The sequence below is a fragment of the Podarcis gaigeae genome (genome assembly GCF_964106915.1).
Source record: "Podarcis gaigeae genome assembly, chromosome: 7".
Lineage (NCBI taxonomy): Eukaryota > Metazoa > Chordata > Lepidosauria > Squamata > Lacertidae > Podarcis > Podarcis gaigeae.
The window spans coordinates 62,145,853-62,159,577 of record NC_139683.1 but is presented as its reverse complement, the minus strand read 5'-3'; the positions used below and the strand labels follow the sequence as shown (position 1 = coordinate 62,159,577).

Here is a 13,725-nt window from a genome sequence, read left to right as displayed (position 1 = left end):
CCTTTGCAGGCTGCTTTTAAGGGAAGGAAGAGACAATGGACACTATATAATGACAGCAGATAACTCCCCTGAGATTGCCCATTGTTTACATAGCCTTAGGAAGAGAGGGAAAAGCTCTCCAGCATCCTCTTAGGAAAAGGGAAATGTCCTCCCATGCTTTGGTACCAGACACCCTTAAGATCACTATGAATTAGTTTTCCCCACCGCTAATGCATTGGAGGTGTTTCTTTCCCATAGTCCTGCAGTGACAGAGGATTCTGCCACCCAAACGAATTTTCCAAAATGGGTTCCCCTAGCTCAATAAATGTTTGACATAAAGATTTTACAGAACATATGCTGAATGTCTTTCCTCTCCTCTCGTCTACCTAGCCACTCATCCCTCCACAAGTAGTGTGGTAGAGCCACATTCTTCTTCTCTAGCACTTGGGAGCAATGAATGAGAGCTTGGGTTGTACATTTGTTCCCATTAAAATTGTTGTGTGGAATATGGTTGCCTGAGTTGTATGGGTACCTGATGGATGTTGTTCTCTGCTGATAACAGCATACAAAATTTACAACATGTGCTGTTGTAATATGTGCTGTTTCAGGAGAGATGTTTTTATTTTATTTTAAGTGACTGCATAACATATCTTTAAAGTGATCAAGAGGCTGGTGCAGAATATTTTTCTTATAGTCAAAACATTTTAACAATCTATTCCCAGTTCGAATAATTAGTGCAATTTACCCTCTCCCTGATTTTGTTTGGGAGCACTTTGTTTATAGTTTGCATCTCAGTAGAGATCATTAACAGCCTAACTCTGCTCTTGACAAACTCTTTATTCATTTGCTTCAGATCAGATGTTTTCTTTTCACTACTGAGTGAAAATACATGAAATAGGGGTAGTCAACCTGGTGCCCTCCTGAAGTTATTGGTCTAAAAGTCTACAATTATCTCTGACCATTGACAATGCTGACTGAGGCTGATGGGTGCTGGAGCCCAGCAACACCTGGAAGGTGTCACACTGGCTGCCCCATGGAGGTATGTTCATGTACTGTTGCCTCCAAACTAGATCATTATGCATCTTCACTAATAGAGAGCATCTTCATGACCCTCTCGATGTAAGATATTCCTGTTTCAAGTTCCAGGTTACACTGTAGAGAACAATACTTCTCTGTCCCTGTACTTCTAGTGCAATCTGAGATCTTTTTGCACCAACCATGGCTTAATCTAACTGAGTCTGCAGGTTACTTCTTCTCAGCATGTAGTTCAATTTTAAACCTCTTATTACTTACCAGGATTTGTCTTCCCATCGCCTTATTGGTGGCACTTCTACTCACTTTTAAAACTAGACAGAATCCCAACCCTCATTGTCAAGTGAAATTTCATTTTCGGAGCCCAACTCGTATCTCAGCATATCTCTGTAAAATGTAAATAAATAAATAAATCTATGTATCAAATCTTTGGCAGTGGCATATTTCCATGATATGCCTGTGTATAGGTAGCTGCAATGAAAGCATTCCAGCTGGTACATAATATTGCACTGTAAAGGACACAGGTGAAATAACAGTAACTATACACAAACAGATTTGGATCTTTGACTGTGTCACCCTTATGCCAGTGGGAGTAGAATTTAGTATTGGGTCATGGGGTCAGAGTGCTCAGAGTAGGAGACACCTAATCAATGTGCTGCAGCACTATTTTTCAACTTTTGAAACTCTGTTGAAAACAAAAGCCATTAATCAAGCACTGTCTAATAGTCTTTAACATGCTATAACAGCTGGCCATGTAAGAATTATTCCTGCCACACACTTAAGTGACTGCCTCTTTTCTCATTCCAGCTGTAGAACAGTGGTGCAGAACCTGTGGCTCTCCATATATTGCTATATAATTCTCATTATCCCTCCTGATGTTATTGGTCTACAACTCCTATTATTGACCATGCTGCAGGAGCTGATGGGAGCTGGAGTCCAAAAAAATCTGGACATCCACAGGTTCCCCATCCCTGCTTGTGCTTTTTCCAGAGCCTGTCAAGACTTTAAGCTGCTGGAGTCATTTGAACTATTTGCTAGATGACCTGAGATACAGCAGTAAGTCATTCAACCCAGGGAGAAAGACTTGGATTTTGTTCTGGCCTGGCTAATCTGGATGGGCATAACCAGGATTTATTGGGGGGGGGCTTTATGTTATGGGGTGGAGAACTAAGTTATCTGCATTGCAATTGGTCAATTAGTTAAGTAATCTTATCTATTTACTTGATTTAGGGGAGCAGTTCCCCCTGCCACACCCTCTGGCTACGCCCCTGCGAATCTGCATAGCACCTGGCAAACCAACACACCCACATGCAAGCTTGTCAATTGCACTGTAAAAAAATGTGTCAAACTACTGGTCTCATCTGTGATATTACACAATGTTTATACACACACATTCACAATGCACATGGGCATGGGCATGGCACACTACAAATGCCACCACCAGCCCTGTGCTATTGCAGATCACAAATCTGCACTAAGTACAAAAATATATTAGCTAGATTTATTTTTCTGTCCTTGCATCTCTAGCTTTGGCACTCAGACAAGATAACATTCTGGGTAAGCCTGTAAAATTCTGTCGATAATGTCTATTTGCTTTGAAAATCAGTGAAAAGGTTATTGAGAAGCAGTCTCATCATGATTTTGCACCTTTTATCCCATCTTAACTCCCAGGCAAGCAAAAGTAAATATTGCTTAATGATTAATTTGCTTCAACTTGTGGAGATAGCCAGTAGCTAATAAGGTTGTTGTTTTTTTAAGTGCTATACAAATTGATAGCACACATGTCTATCAACAGACTATTTTGTAGTACAACAAAACCTTATCTATTAACTAAGGCCTTACTGGGCCTTTCATATGATGTAACAGTTTTTATTGTTCCTTAGATATGGCAAATATAAATGCTTATACTCCGATGGTCTTTAAAGCATTTTAATGGATTGTCTTAATTATTTTAATAAAGAAATTAGGCTTTAACATATGGCACAATATTTCTTTTGTCATAAACATAAACTAAGCAAAATAATATAAACAATAGTTCATTTTAAAGCAAAATTAGATATATCAGAAAAATAAAATAAAGTAAAATTAGCCAGGAAAAATCTTGAAGAATTCCAACAATATTTAGAATCAGCAATGTTAAAGGTGTACACAACAAAACATGCTCCAATCAATACAATGCTTTTTCACAAGGATGGGAAGAGATACAGGGCTCATCAAAACCAGAGTTACCATATTGGATGAAATAAGTTTAATACTGCAACCAACTTCGTTTGTCTGCTGGTGGCAACACTTGCCTATGTTCTTTTCTACTGATGTAGTCTACAAAATTAAATCAAACTGCAAAACTTATCTAACTTGTTTTGACCTCATATAACCCTCAGTTTATACATCCATTTTTAAAATAAAGCTGTATCCCACACCATACAATAACAGTATTCTAGCAAGTGCTATTCTAGTAGAATACTATTCCTAGTAAATATTTCCCAAACCTTGCAATAGTAGGCCTTGCCACTATCAACATATGAACATTTCCTTATACTCTGATCCTTACAATCAATCAATCAATCAATCAATCAATAAAATTCATTGGGGCTAGATTTGGGGATTGCAAGATGTGCTGTTTGACTATTGCCTCAATTTCCTTGAGTATTCAACACTTAACTATTGCAGCCCCACTTGTGCCTGCTACTTGGCAGCTTCCCCCAGCACAGCAGGAAGAACCCATGGGTTATATAAGACAATGTGAGTGGCATCAAGTACCACCTGTGTGGTAATTTCAGCAAGATTTCTCTATACTATACTGTACTAAAAGTGAGTGCAAAGAGGACTTATCCCACAGTGAACTCTAATCATTGTTCCAACTTTTGTTCCCATAGAAGCTTAAGGCATCAAACATGTCCAAAATATGCTTCCATAAGAATTTTATAAATACTAAACACTGTGCTTTTAGTGGTCTTATAATTCATTAATATAGAATGTTCAAAACTCAACAGTTTTACAGGTCACACTGCCCTTGATCCCTGGATTAGCTAAAAAGGCCAAGTAGGCCCTACACAAGCAACCATGGAAGGGGGATATCTTCAAACTTTTCCCTTAGGCTACTTTCTGTTATTAGAGTTTTGTCATAGATGTCAACCTTCCCTTTTTTTTGCGGGAAATTCCCTTATTCCAGCACCATTTCCCGCTGCTTCCCACTGCTATCCGGGATTGTTACGATATCCCGTAGACTGTCCTCAGGACAGGTGAGGCTGCTGATCCCTTATTTTCGAGGCTCCCCGGGACAGGTGAGGCTGCTGATCCCTTATTTTCAAATCTGAAAGTTGAAAGCTATGAGTTTTGGTCACATAAAAATCAAAGAGATGGAAGAGCCTCTTGAAGCTCCTTTGGGCCACATGTACTATGTTTATTAAAGATTGTTCTAAGTTGTTGGACGCAGCCATGGTAACTTTAGGAGGCATATAGAAATAATTTTAATCAATTTGCCATATCAGATATGATAAGTCGCATGGAGCCTTCATGATTACAGGCAGTGTAATCTGATAGCTGGATACTTGAGGACAAACAAGGCCGCATCCTTATTGCACAGATCGCATTTTCACAGCATCTGCCTGGCTGGTCAACCTTTGGGAGACGAAGTGCTGTGTTAAGAGGATCACAGTCTGCGAAATGGTTCGCTTCATGATGATGGATTCGAGAACTTGATTTGCTGATTGTGAGGAAGCAGGAGATCCTGACAGTTACTGGAAGGGGGGAGGGGCAAGAAATGCACCATTAGCGTTAACGCAGCGCGCAAGACGACAGTCCGCCCCACGAGCTCTGACTGCCTGATGAGATTCGCGTCAGGGTAAATCAAACGGCAGGCAGGCGAAATGTTAAAACGGGAAACGGCGGCTGCTCCGAGCGGTGGTGACAGGTAACACCGCGGCTTACAGATAACAGCGCCTGAAAGGAAACCTGAGACCGGTTGCGTCTCTGTCCCCCTCCGAAGCCCCGCCCCCAACTGACTATATAACGAATAGCCCCGCCCGACTAACGTCAGTTCGCCCTCTTTCCCTCATTGGCTGGTACGCGTGCGTCCTACTCGCCTGGTTGGGGAGAGGAGGAGCCGTCTCTCTCGCGCGCGCTGTTTCGCTGAAGGTGGCGCGCGCACGCGCGCACGCGCACGTGTCCCGTCGGGCGGGGGAGGCTGGCTGGAGGTGGGGCCTCGTGCTCAAGCACGCGCCGAGTAGCCGTTGGTCGGCCGTCCGGCCTGTGGGGGGGGGGGGGGGGAGAGGCGGTTGCTGCCCGTTGGCGCCTCGCGCGGGTACCTCCCCCTCTCGCGCTCCCCTCGCAGCTGAGGAGGCCATGAGAAGGCGGCTTCGGAAGGGGGCGGTGATGGCCGTTGCTGCTGCCGCCGCCGCCGCCCGGCAACTGCCTCCGTCTCCTTTCCTCCCGTCGGCCCCAAACCACGGGGCTCTCCGCACCTGCCAGCCCTGAGGGAGGCCTCGGCGCGCGTCCCGCCGCTGGAGAAGCGGAGAGCGAGGGCCGCCGCCGCCGCCTCCTGGCTCGTCCCTCTGCCGTCCTCGATGTCTCCCCCGCCGCGGGGAGCTCACCCCATCCGCGCCCCTTCGGCCCGCAGCGTCCTCTCGGGAGCCCGGCCTCGCCTTCTCCGAGACTGGTGGCGGAGCCAGCCGCGACTCGCCGGGAGGCGGCCCAGCGACGACGGAGCCGGCCAGGCCGCCGCCTCCTCCACCAGCGCGGCGGGGATGAAGGCGGAGGCGGGGGACAGCAGCATGATCAACCTGTCGGTCCAGCAGGTGCTGAGTCTGTGGGCGCACGGCACCTCGCTCCGGCACCTCACCGGTAACGGCCCGGGCGCAGGGCGGGCGGGGGAGGCGTTCCGAGGCTGGGGCGGGCGAGGTTTGAAAAGCGGCCTGTGTTCTATGTCGGAGGGAGGGGAGAGGTTCCAGGCACTCCCATCCCAGGTGTCGACATAGGCTTGGGGGGGAGCCTGGGGGGGGGGGACACACACTCGAGCAGGGCAGGGAAAATGGTACCCGGGAACGTGTGGGTGTAAAGTGGCTTCTGGTTCAAAAGGGCAGGTGAAAACGTGCGTGGCATCATAAATGGAGAGTAAGGGATGGCATTAGGTTGGAGCTTAAAACGCAGGCTGGAGGTCAGAGTAGCTGCAGGTTCTCCAATAACCCAAGGGACTTGACTGTGCACCTGTCTTCCTATATTCCTTCTGGGATGTCCCTGGGCCTTTTTGAAAAAATGCTGCTGTTCAGATCTGTGACATCTGATCCCGGTATTTCCTGCAGGACCACTTCCAAACAGGTACAGGGCTTATGCTGTCTGATCAACTAAATGTTGCCTTAATTTAAAAACTTTGGGGCACTTAAAAATGTATTTCCTTTCTCTCCCCCCCCCCCAATTAGTGAAGCAACAGACCTTGTAAAAATATACATTATGTTTAATACAAGCACTTAAACTCTAGTTGACAAGCATAGCCTTCGAAGATGTGCACACCCTGCTTTGTTACACAGCAAGTGAAAGCCTGTTTTAAGATTCCAGTGCATGTATGTGTCATCATATATATATATATATATATATATATATATATATATATATATATATATTTCTTCACAACTATTGTTTAATTCATACTAAAATTTATGCTGATTTAATTAATTGCTTAATGTCAATTTGGTGACATTCCTCTTGCTATGCTTCTTCATCTAGAAAAGCCACGTTTTTTGCTCCTATTTCATGCCCTCCAAGAACCCAGACTGTCTAATGTGTTCAGTTAAAATTATGAAGTTAAAAGAGCTTGAACATTTGTTCTTTATCTTGTAAAGAAACACTGCCTTGCACAGTAACTACCAAGCCTTGCTTGGTAGTTGACTTTTCAGTTGACTCAGAAGTAAATCCTATTTTGTTAAATGGTACTGACTTCAAAAGAAGTGTGCACAGTTGTAGGCTAAGAATTGCATTCACTGCTGCTACACAAGCAGAACAAACTCTAACCTTCATGGTGGGGCTTCCTCTTCTGTCCTACAGCTCCCATGTGCACCGTCAAAATCTGTTCCAGATTTAAGGTGTGGGGAAAGCATAGAAGATTCTGTGTGAGCAGAAGTCAGCTTGTACAGAGTTGGATATGATCCCAAAACTGTAAACCTAAGTGATTTTACCTAGTGTCTTTGCACATGCATAGAACCATATAAACAATTTTCTCTTCTAAATTCTGCAGTGTAAAAGGCTATGTGGATGGCATGGTCGAAGGTGTACAGAATGGGAACCCTTTAGAGTTGTAGATTGATGGATGCAGTGCATAATTAAATGAAATTCACTGCCACAAGATGTGTTGATGGCCACTGGCCAAAGGGATTAGGCAGATTTCTGGAGGATAGGTCCATCAACAATGAGCAATGATATTTAAATGTGGAACCTCAGGGTTCAGAGGCAGAATGCCTCCGACTGCCACAACCTGCCACAACCGTGAAGAAGAGCTTGTTGCCCTCATTCCCTCTTTGTAGGCTTTTTGAAAGCATCTGATTGGGACGCTCACAGTAATGTGATTCATGGTCTTATCCAGCAGGGCTGTTCTTACATTCTCAGATTGAGCTCCCCATCTGTAATCATACTAGTCTTTCTGGTAGTGCAGTTAGGATGATTACTGATCTAATTTATGTGAAGCTTTTTGAGCACTTAGTAAAAGTGCTGTATAAGTTTTATGCATCTAGCTATTCAGAACTCCATCGGACACAGATATTTATTTGCCTGCATAATAAATCATATCTGAAGCATTTTTCTTAGTAAACAGAAGGTTCACTTATGGAAACTAACAAACATGAGTATTGGATACCTGATTCTAGTACTATTTCACAGAATACAGTGGCCCTGATCAATAAACAATGGATTAGATGTGGTGTTCCAGTGACAGTGTGTATACAACCAAAATGTCATTATTTTTACTGGTACAGTATGCTACTTACTACCACATCAGGCAGTGCATAGTCTTTGGAACTCCCTGTTCATTTATATTAGGCATTTCCCTATTGTTTTTGGTGCCTGCTGAAAACTTTTTGCTTCAGCAAACCTACCCAAACATGTAATTTTTTAATGTATATAATTTTAAAATTACTGGTTTTATTAATATTTTTAAACATGTTAATTTATATTTTTTTGCCTTTATCATTTTTTAATGAAGGTTTTGGTTTTTTCCTTTAAACTACTTAGAAGTCTTCTATCTAGGAAACAATGTATACACTTTGTTAAATAAAATAGCATTATATTGTCTGTTCATAAATGGTACACAACATACTTATTTCAATATTAATTTATTTTGATGAATTGTCGTGTTTTCCTACCTTGGCACACAGACTGAGCTTTCCACTACAGTTCTAATAGCTATTTTGTGTGTCTGTAGCCAGTTTAGATTTGATTAGCATATATATGAACTGCACATGTTCTTTGCCCTAGTGCATACTTCCATCCTGACTCTCATTTTCCATTCCATTTGATATGTGGACGCTAGATCACAAAATCTTACGTTATAATATTTTTTTAGCTTTAAGATGCCAAAAGACTCTTTGCTGCTGTCAACATGCAAATACTGTATTGGAAATTGTCTTCTATTTTCTTGCCCAATCAACTAGTCTGGACATATGAAGACTGGCAGTGCATGCTGCAGCCACAGCAGCCTGCAACTTGGTCAGGATTATAAAGGATTCACTGGGTACCATTTAATTTCTAAAATCTCATGATTCACCATTACTTACTTATTGCATTTGTATCCCAGCATTTTTCTCAAGAAGTTCAAGGTGGTGTACATGATTCTCCTCATCATTTAATTCCCCCAACAACCCTATGGGATAAGTTAGCTGAGAGACAGTAACTGGCCCAAGGTCATCCAGTGAGTTTCATGGCTGATTGCATATTTGAATTCTGGTCTCACCGGCCCTAGTCCAAAATTCTGACCACTATACCACACTGGGTCTTGGGACTTGAGGATTTCAGCTTCTATGGCTCCAGCTCACAAAGGTGAACACTTGTTAACAGTTTTGATATATAGTACTTCTAGCTAACCCTCCATGGTTCTCTCTTGGAAATAACTGCAAATTTTTAATGCTAGTTTACATTTTATCTGTTAGTTAATTGTATTCTAAACAACCAAAAGAGAGGGATGGGGAACCAAATTTTCAGAAAGTTTCCCTGCCTGATTGCCAAGGAAGCATTCAACAAGTATGTTGTTTTTGTTGGTGTGTTTTACATTATTTGTTTTTCAAGGTCCTTTGAATGAAGAGATATGAGGGATATATTTAGACTACTTTTAAATAAACCAGACATAGTATAAACTATTACTATTATTTGTAGACCACCCTTCATCTACAGACCTCAGGGCAGTTCATAATTGAATAGAAATCGATACATGCAGTATAATATAATACTTAAATTTGAGAGCTATCTGTGTGATCTGAAGTAAGTTTTGTTAAAGCAGCCTTTGGCTAACTTAAGTCTCTGTGTGAGGCAATACATAGTTTTATGAATTGTTTCCTTTGGTGAAAGATTTCTGCCTTTTATACAGCTAATTCTGTCTCCTTTTGAGAGCATTCACTGCTTCAGAATCAGTTTTCCCTCAATTAGCTAGTTTCTGCTTTCATTGTTTCACAACTTTGACACTTTTTCTCAGTGCTAGTTGCATTTAACACTAAAGAACAAAATCTATTTTTATCCAGCATGTGTACAATATGTCCTAGAAAGATAAATTTGGTTATTTAGGACATTCAGTGATAAAAACTATTGTTGGAATTTCCTCACAATTTCAAGTTGGTCTGAATAGCTGCTATGTAGCATTCATCCATTCTTCAGGGTTTAAATATTGTTTCCACTCTGATAACAATTGGAAGCAATGTATTCGTAACTTAAATATTCTTGGCAACATCAGGAAAAAAAGCCCTTAGTTTGGCAGCTTGCTACTTTTAGAGATGCTGACATGTTTAAAGGTGAACGACCAGTAAAATTTCAGAAGGGATTAGTATTTACTTATTGCTCCCTCTAAGGTAATTTGTTTTGGCTAGCTGTCAGAAATTGTTTCTAAGTATAACATAGATTAAAAAATTGAAGCGTTTTAAATTTGCTCAAAATAGTTTGTTAATAGGAGGACCTTAAGTGTGCAGAGAAATGGGCAGTGGACAGCATTATAGAAAGTAGAATAAAGTTATTAAATAAGTATTCTGTCTGTGCATGCTTTTGTATCTCTTTATAATTCCTCAAAATATGCAATGAATTTTTTTCTCTTTGATTTAATTATTTTTTCTCAAACATTAACCCGCTCTTTGATTGCTTTCTTCCAGAAATGTGGTACTGGGTTTTCCTCTGGGCTCTCTTCTCCTCTCTCTTTGTCCACGGTGCTGCAGGAGTTTTAATGTTTGTGATGCTGCAGAGACATAGACAAGGGAGAGTAATCTCTATCATTGCAGTCAGCATTGGATTTCTGGGTTCTGTGACTGGAGCTATGATAACCAGTAAGTCTTAAAATGTTCAAATACTTCTTTTTGAAGATTATTTTTTAGCTATTGTAGTAAATGATTTTTGGTTCATTACACTGGAGTTGTGAGGCTTACAGTTGCTGGGGTTCAGTGGCTGAGGGAAGGGCCATATAAAATTGGCAGCCATGATTTTTCATGTCTCAGCTTTAGGAGGAAGAGAAGCAGGGTGCCACCACAGAGCCAGCCTCCCTGTAGTAGTATCCCTTCTTCTTCCCAGGGTGGGGCAGGGTGATATTCTAAAACAAGCTTTTAAAATCTGCAGCACTTAACTCCTCTGTCAGATGTTGTTTGGAGCTTGTTAACAGATAGCTGTGGCAACTTAAGTCCTAGTTAGCACATAATGCTAATCTGTGGTTTATGAAATTGTGATTTATTTAAATCATGTTTTGTTTGATTCTTTGAACCCTGAACTTAGGAGGTTAACTATAGTTTGTTAATTGCCAACTAATTCTGTTCTAAGGCATGGCTTAAGTTCAGGGGTGCCGACTTATAAAAAATATTGGGGGGGCCCATACCAGGGTCCTGCCCCGGGAAGTTTTCTAAATTTTAGATGAAAATTAGTGAGTTTTAAAGTTTTTTTAAAGTATTTTAGAGTCATATGATCAACATTAGAACCCCGAAAACTCGACACTCCGGGAAACTCGACAAGCCTGAAACACTTTTTGGCTTTGAAAAAAGAAACAAAACATAAACATGCACGGTATTTTCGTAAAAAGCTAATTTAATTTACAGTAACAATTATGCTTATAGACTATTACAGAGCAGTGAATATATAGCTCTGAAAAGACTGAAATGATATTTAAATAAATCCTAAACTATCATTAAAAGAATAAAACATAAAATATTGCTGTCGCACAGTAATAGCACTTTGATTAATAAGTGAAATAGCTAATTTAAGCTTACTTTGAATAAGGCTGAGGGTTCATTAAATAAAAATAATATCTCAAAGTTAATGCTTTAATACAGTTAATAAAGTTAATACTGTATGTAAATACTGTAATACTGTATGTAAATAACGGGCTTTAATTGGGTCTTACACCCTAAAAATATTTAAGTATTTGAAAATAACTAATACAGTACTATAGTAATATAGAAATACAGTACTAAACTAGTACTAATATTTCAAAACTGAAAATTTAACATTCTGTATGTATTTAATTCTCTATTTTATAAAGATTTTTAATATCTGACAGTGAGTTTGGAGTAGCCCAATGCAAAAATCCTGAGGATCCATGTGGATCCGTGCTTTGTAACCATGTTTTTGCACCACTGTGACCCTAGGCAACAGTGGGTGCGTGATTTTTTTGGTGCAAGATGTAGCCATGGACATGCTATGTGATCTGATGGTGAATTTGGGGTGACCCAATGCAAAAATCCTGAGGATCCATGTGGATCCGTGCTTTGTAACCACGTTTTTGCACCACTGTGACCCTAGGCAACAGTGGGTGCGTGATTTTTTTGGTGCAGGCTGTAGCCATGGACATGCTATGTTATCTGATGGTGAATTTGGGGTGACCCAGTGCAAAGATCCTGTGGATCCATGCTTTGTAACCACGTTTTTGCACCATTGCAGCCCCAGGCAACAGTGGGTGCGTGATTTTTTTGGTACAGACTGTAGCCATGGTCATGTAATGTGATCTGATGGTGAATTTGGAGTGACCCAATGCAAAAATCCTGAGGATCCATGTGGATCCGTGCTTTGTCACCACGTTTTAAATGGGGAGGGAAGGAAAAACACAGAAGGGACAAGAAGCACAAGAGGGGTGTGCGGAGAAGCAGCTGGCTAAGAATGCAGGGGAGGAGTTTAACAGGGTGGGGGGAGGAAAGGAAGGCAAAAGTCCCCCCCCCCAAGCCAGCCCTCTCTCTCTCTCTCCCACCTGCGAGTCCCTAGAGCACGGAGAGGAGGAGGTGGTGGGCTGGAGCCTGCACGCAGTGTGACTAGGAAAGAATTAGAAGGAAGGACTCGATCCTTTCCTTAACCCTCTGCTTGCCAAGAGGGCAGGGGATTCCCTGCTCTTTGTTGAGTTTGAGCGAACGCAGCAACAGAAGCGGGTGGGCAGTAAGACCCTGAGGCAGAATGCAGGAAAGCAGCAGCTTCCGCCCGACCGCCCGATCTTATTTTTGCCTGATTTTTGCCTATTTTTGCCCCTGCGCTCCGGCGAGTCAGCTCCAGGGACCACACATTCGCTCAATAACACGCACAAACATTTCCCCTTACTTTTTAGGAGAAAAAATCTGCGTGTTATAGAGCGAAATTTACGGTAATAATTTTCTTAAATTATTGGGGGGGCAGAGCCCCCCCAAACGAATTTTTGAGGGGGCTCGGGCCCCCTCAGGCCCCATGGAGTCGGCGCCTATGCTTAAGTTCACTTACGATCTTTTGTTTGTCTTAACTATGGCTTGGTGTTACCTAAATCCTTCTCAACCTATGATTTGATTGGGCACCCAGCTCAGACTCCCATTAAGTTACAAAAGGCTTGAGACCAGAGCCTCTGGAAAACAACAAAGCTTTCACAAATCAAATCATGGTTTGTTTGGTCATCTGCAGGTCAATTTGTTGTTGGCTCCTGGTTTGTTAAACAAATCATGGTCTAACATTATGTGAGTGGTTAATGTTCGACAGAATTAAAGATCTAAAATTTCCAGAAATGTTGAAACCTTCAGAAAAAGGCATACATTTGAGGGGGGGGGATGTTGGAGAAAATTGGAATATATTATCAAACAAAGTTAATTTACCTTTTAAACAATATAAAATGCATCATTTTTAACTTAGTTACCGTTGTAAAACTTGGCATATTTATGGCAGTTGCGGAGCATGTTTACGTTTATCGGACTTTACTCCCTGGTAAGCACACAAAGAATTAGACTAGAAAGTATAAAGACATTCCATTTTTACAGTTGGTCTTTAAGGTGCTACTAGACATTTAATTTTTTTAAAATAAATTTATTGATACTGCACCATCAATGTTCATTGTAGAAGTAGGTTCTCTCTTAGGAAAGTTCAGGGAGAAGAACAAAGTCCAACACATTATTGACTAACTTAAAGCTTCACAGTGTGTCAGCCTTGCAAATACTAGCATTTGGATAGGGCATGTAAACTACTAGTTTATTTGATTATTATTTATCTGTGACATTTATATAGCCCCCTGGTCAAGCTTACAACAAAATATTGGACACAATCTAG

The 13,725-nt window shown here is 41.5% G+C and overlaps 1 protein-coding gene and 1 long non-coding RNA gene across 5 annotated transcripts in view; one reads left to right on the top strand and one right to left on the bottom strand.

The window, feature by feature from the left end:
* Positions 1 to 4,393: 4,393 nt before the first annotated feature.
* Positions 4,394 to 5,244, bottom strand: LOC310848425. Its single transcript, XR_014566359.1, has 2 exons — positions 5,097 to 5,244; positions 4,394 to 4,751 (listed from the first exon to the last, which is right to left on the bottom strand). It is a non-coding gene; the product is annotated as an uncharacterized lncRNA (long non-coding RNA).
* Positions 5,124 to 13,725, top strand: part of TMEM170B (transmembrane protein 170B) — a 33,053-nt gene continuing 24,451 nt past the window's right edge. For 3 of the 4 annotated variants that reach the window (XR_014566317.1, XR_014566318.1, XR_014566319.1), the window contains exons 1-2: positions 5,163 to 5,853; positions 10,347 to 10,517. Coding sequence is in view for 1 of the 4 variants with exons in the window: in XM_083747457.1 (XP_083603583.1) it covers positions 5,577 to 5,853; positions 10,347 to 10,517 (448 nt within the window). In the remaining 3 variants the exon portion in view is untranslated. Of the gene's footprint in view, positions 5,854 to 10,346; positions 10,518 to 13,725 lie in introns of all 4 variants that reach the window. The other variant, XM_083747457.1, reaches the window with a different exon arrangement.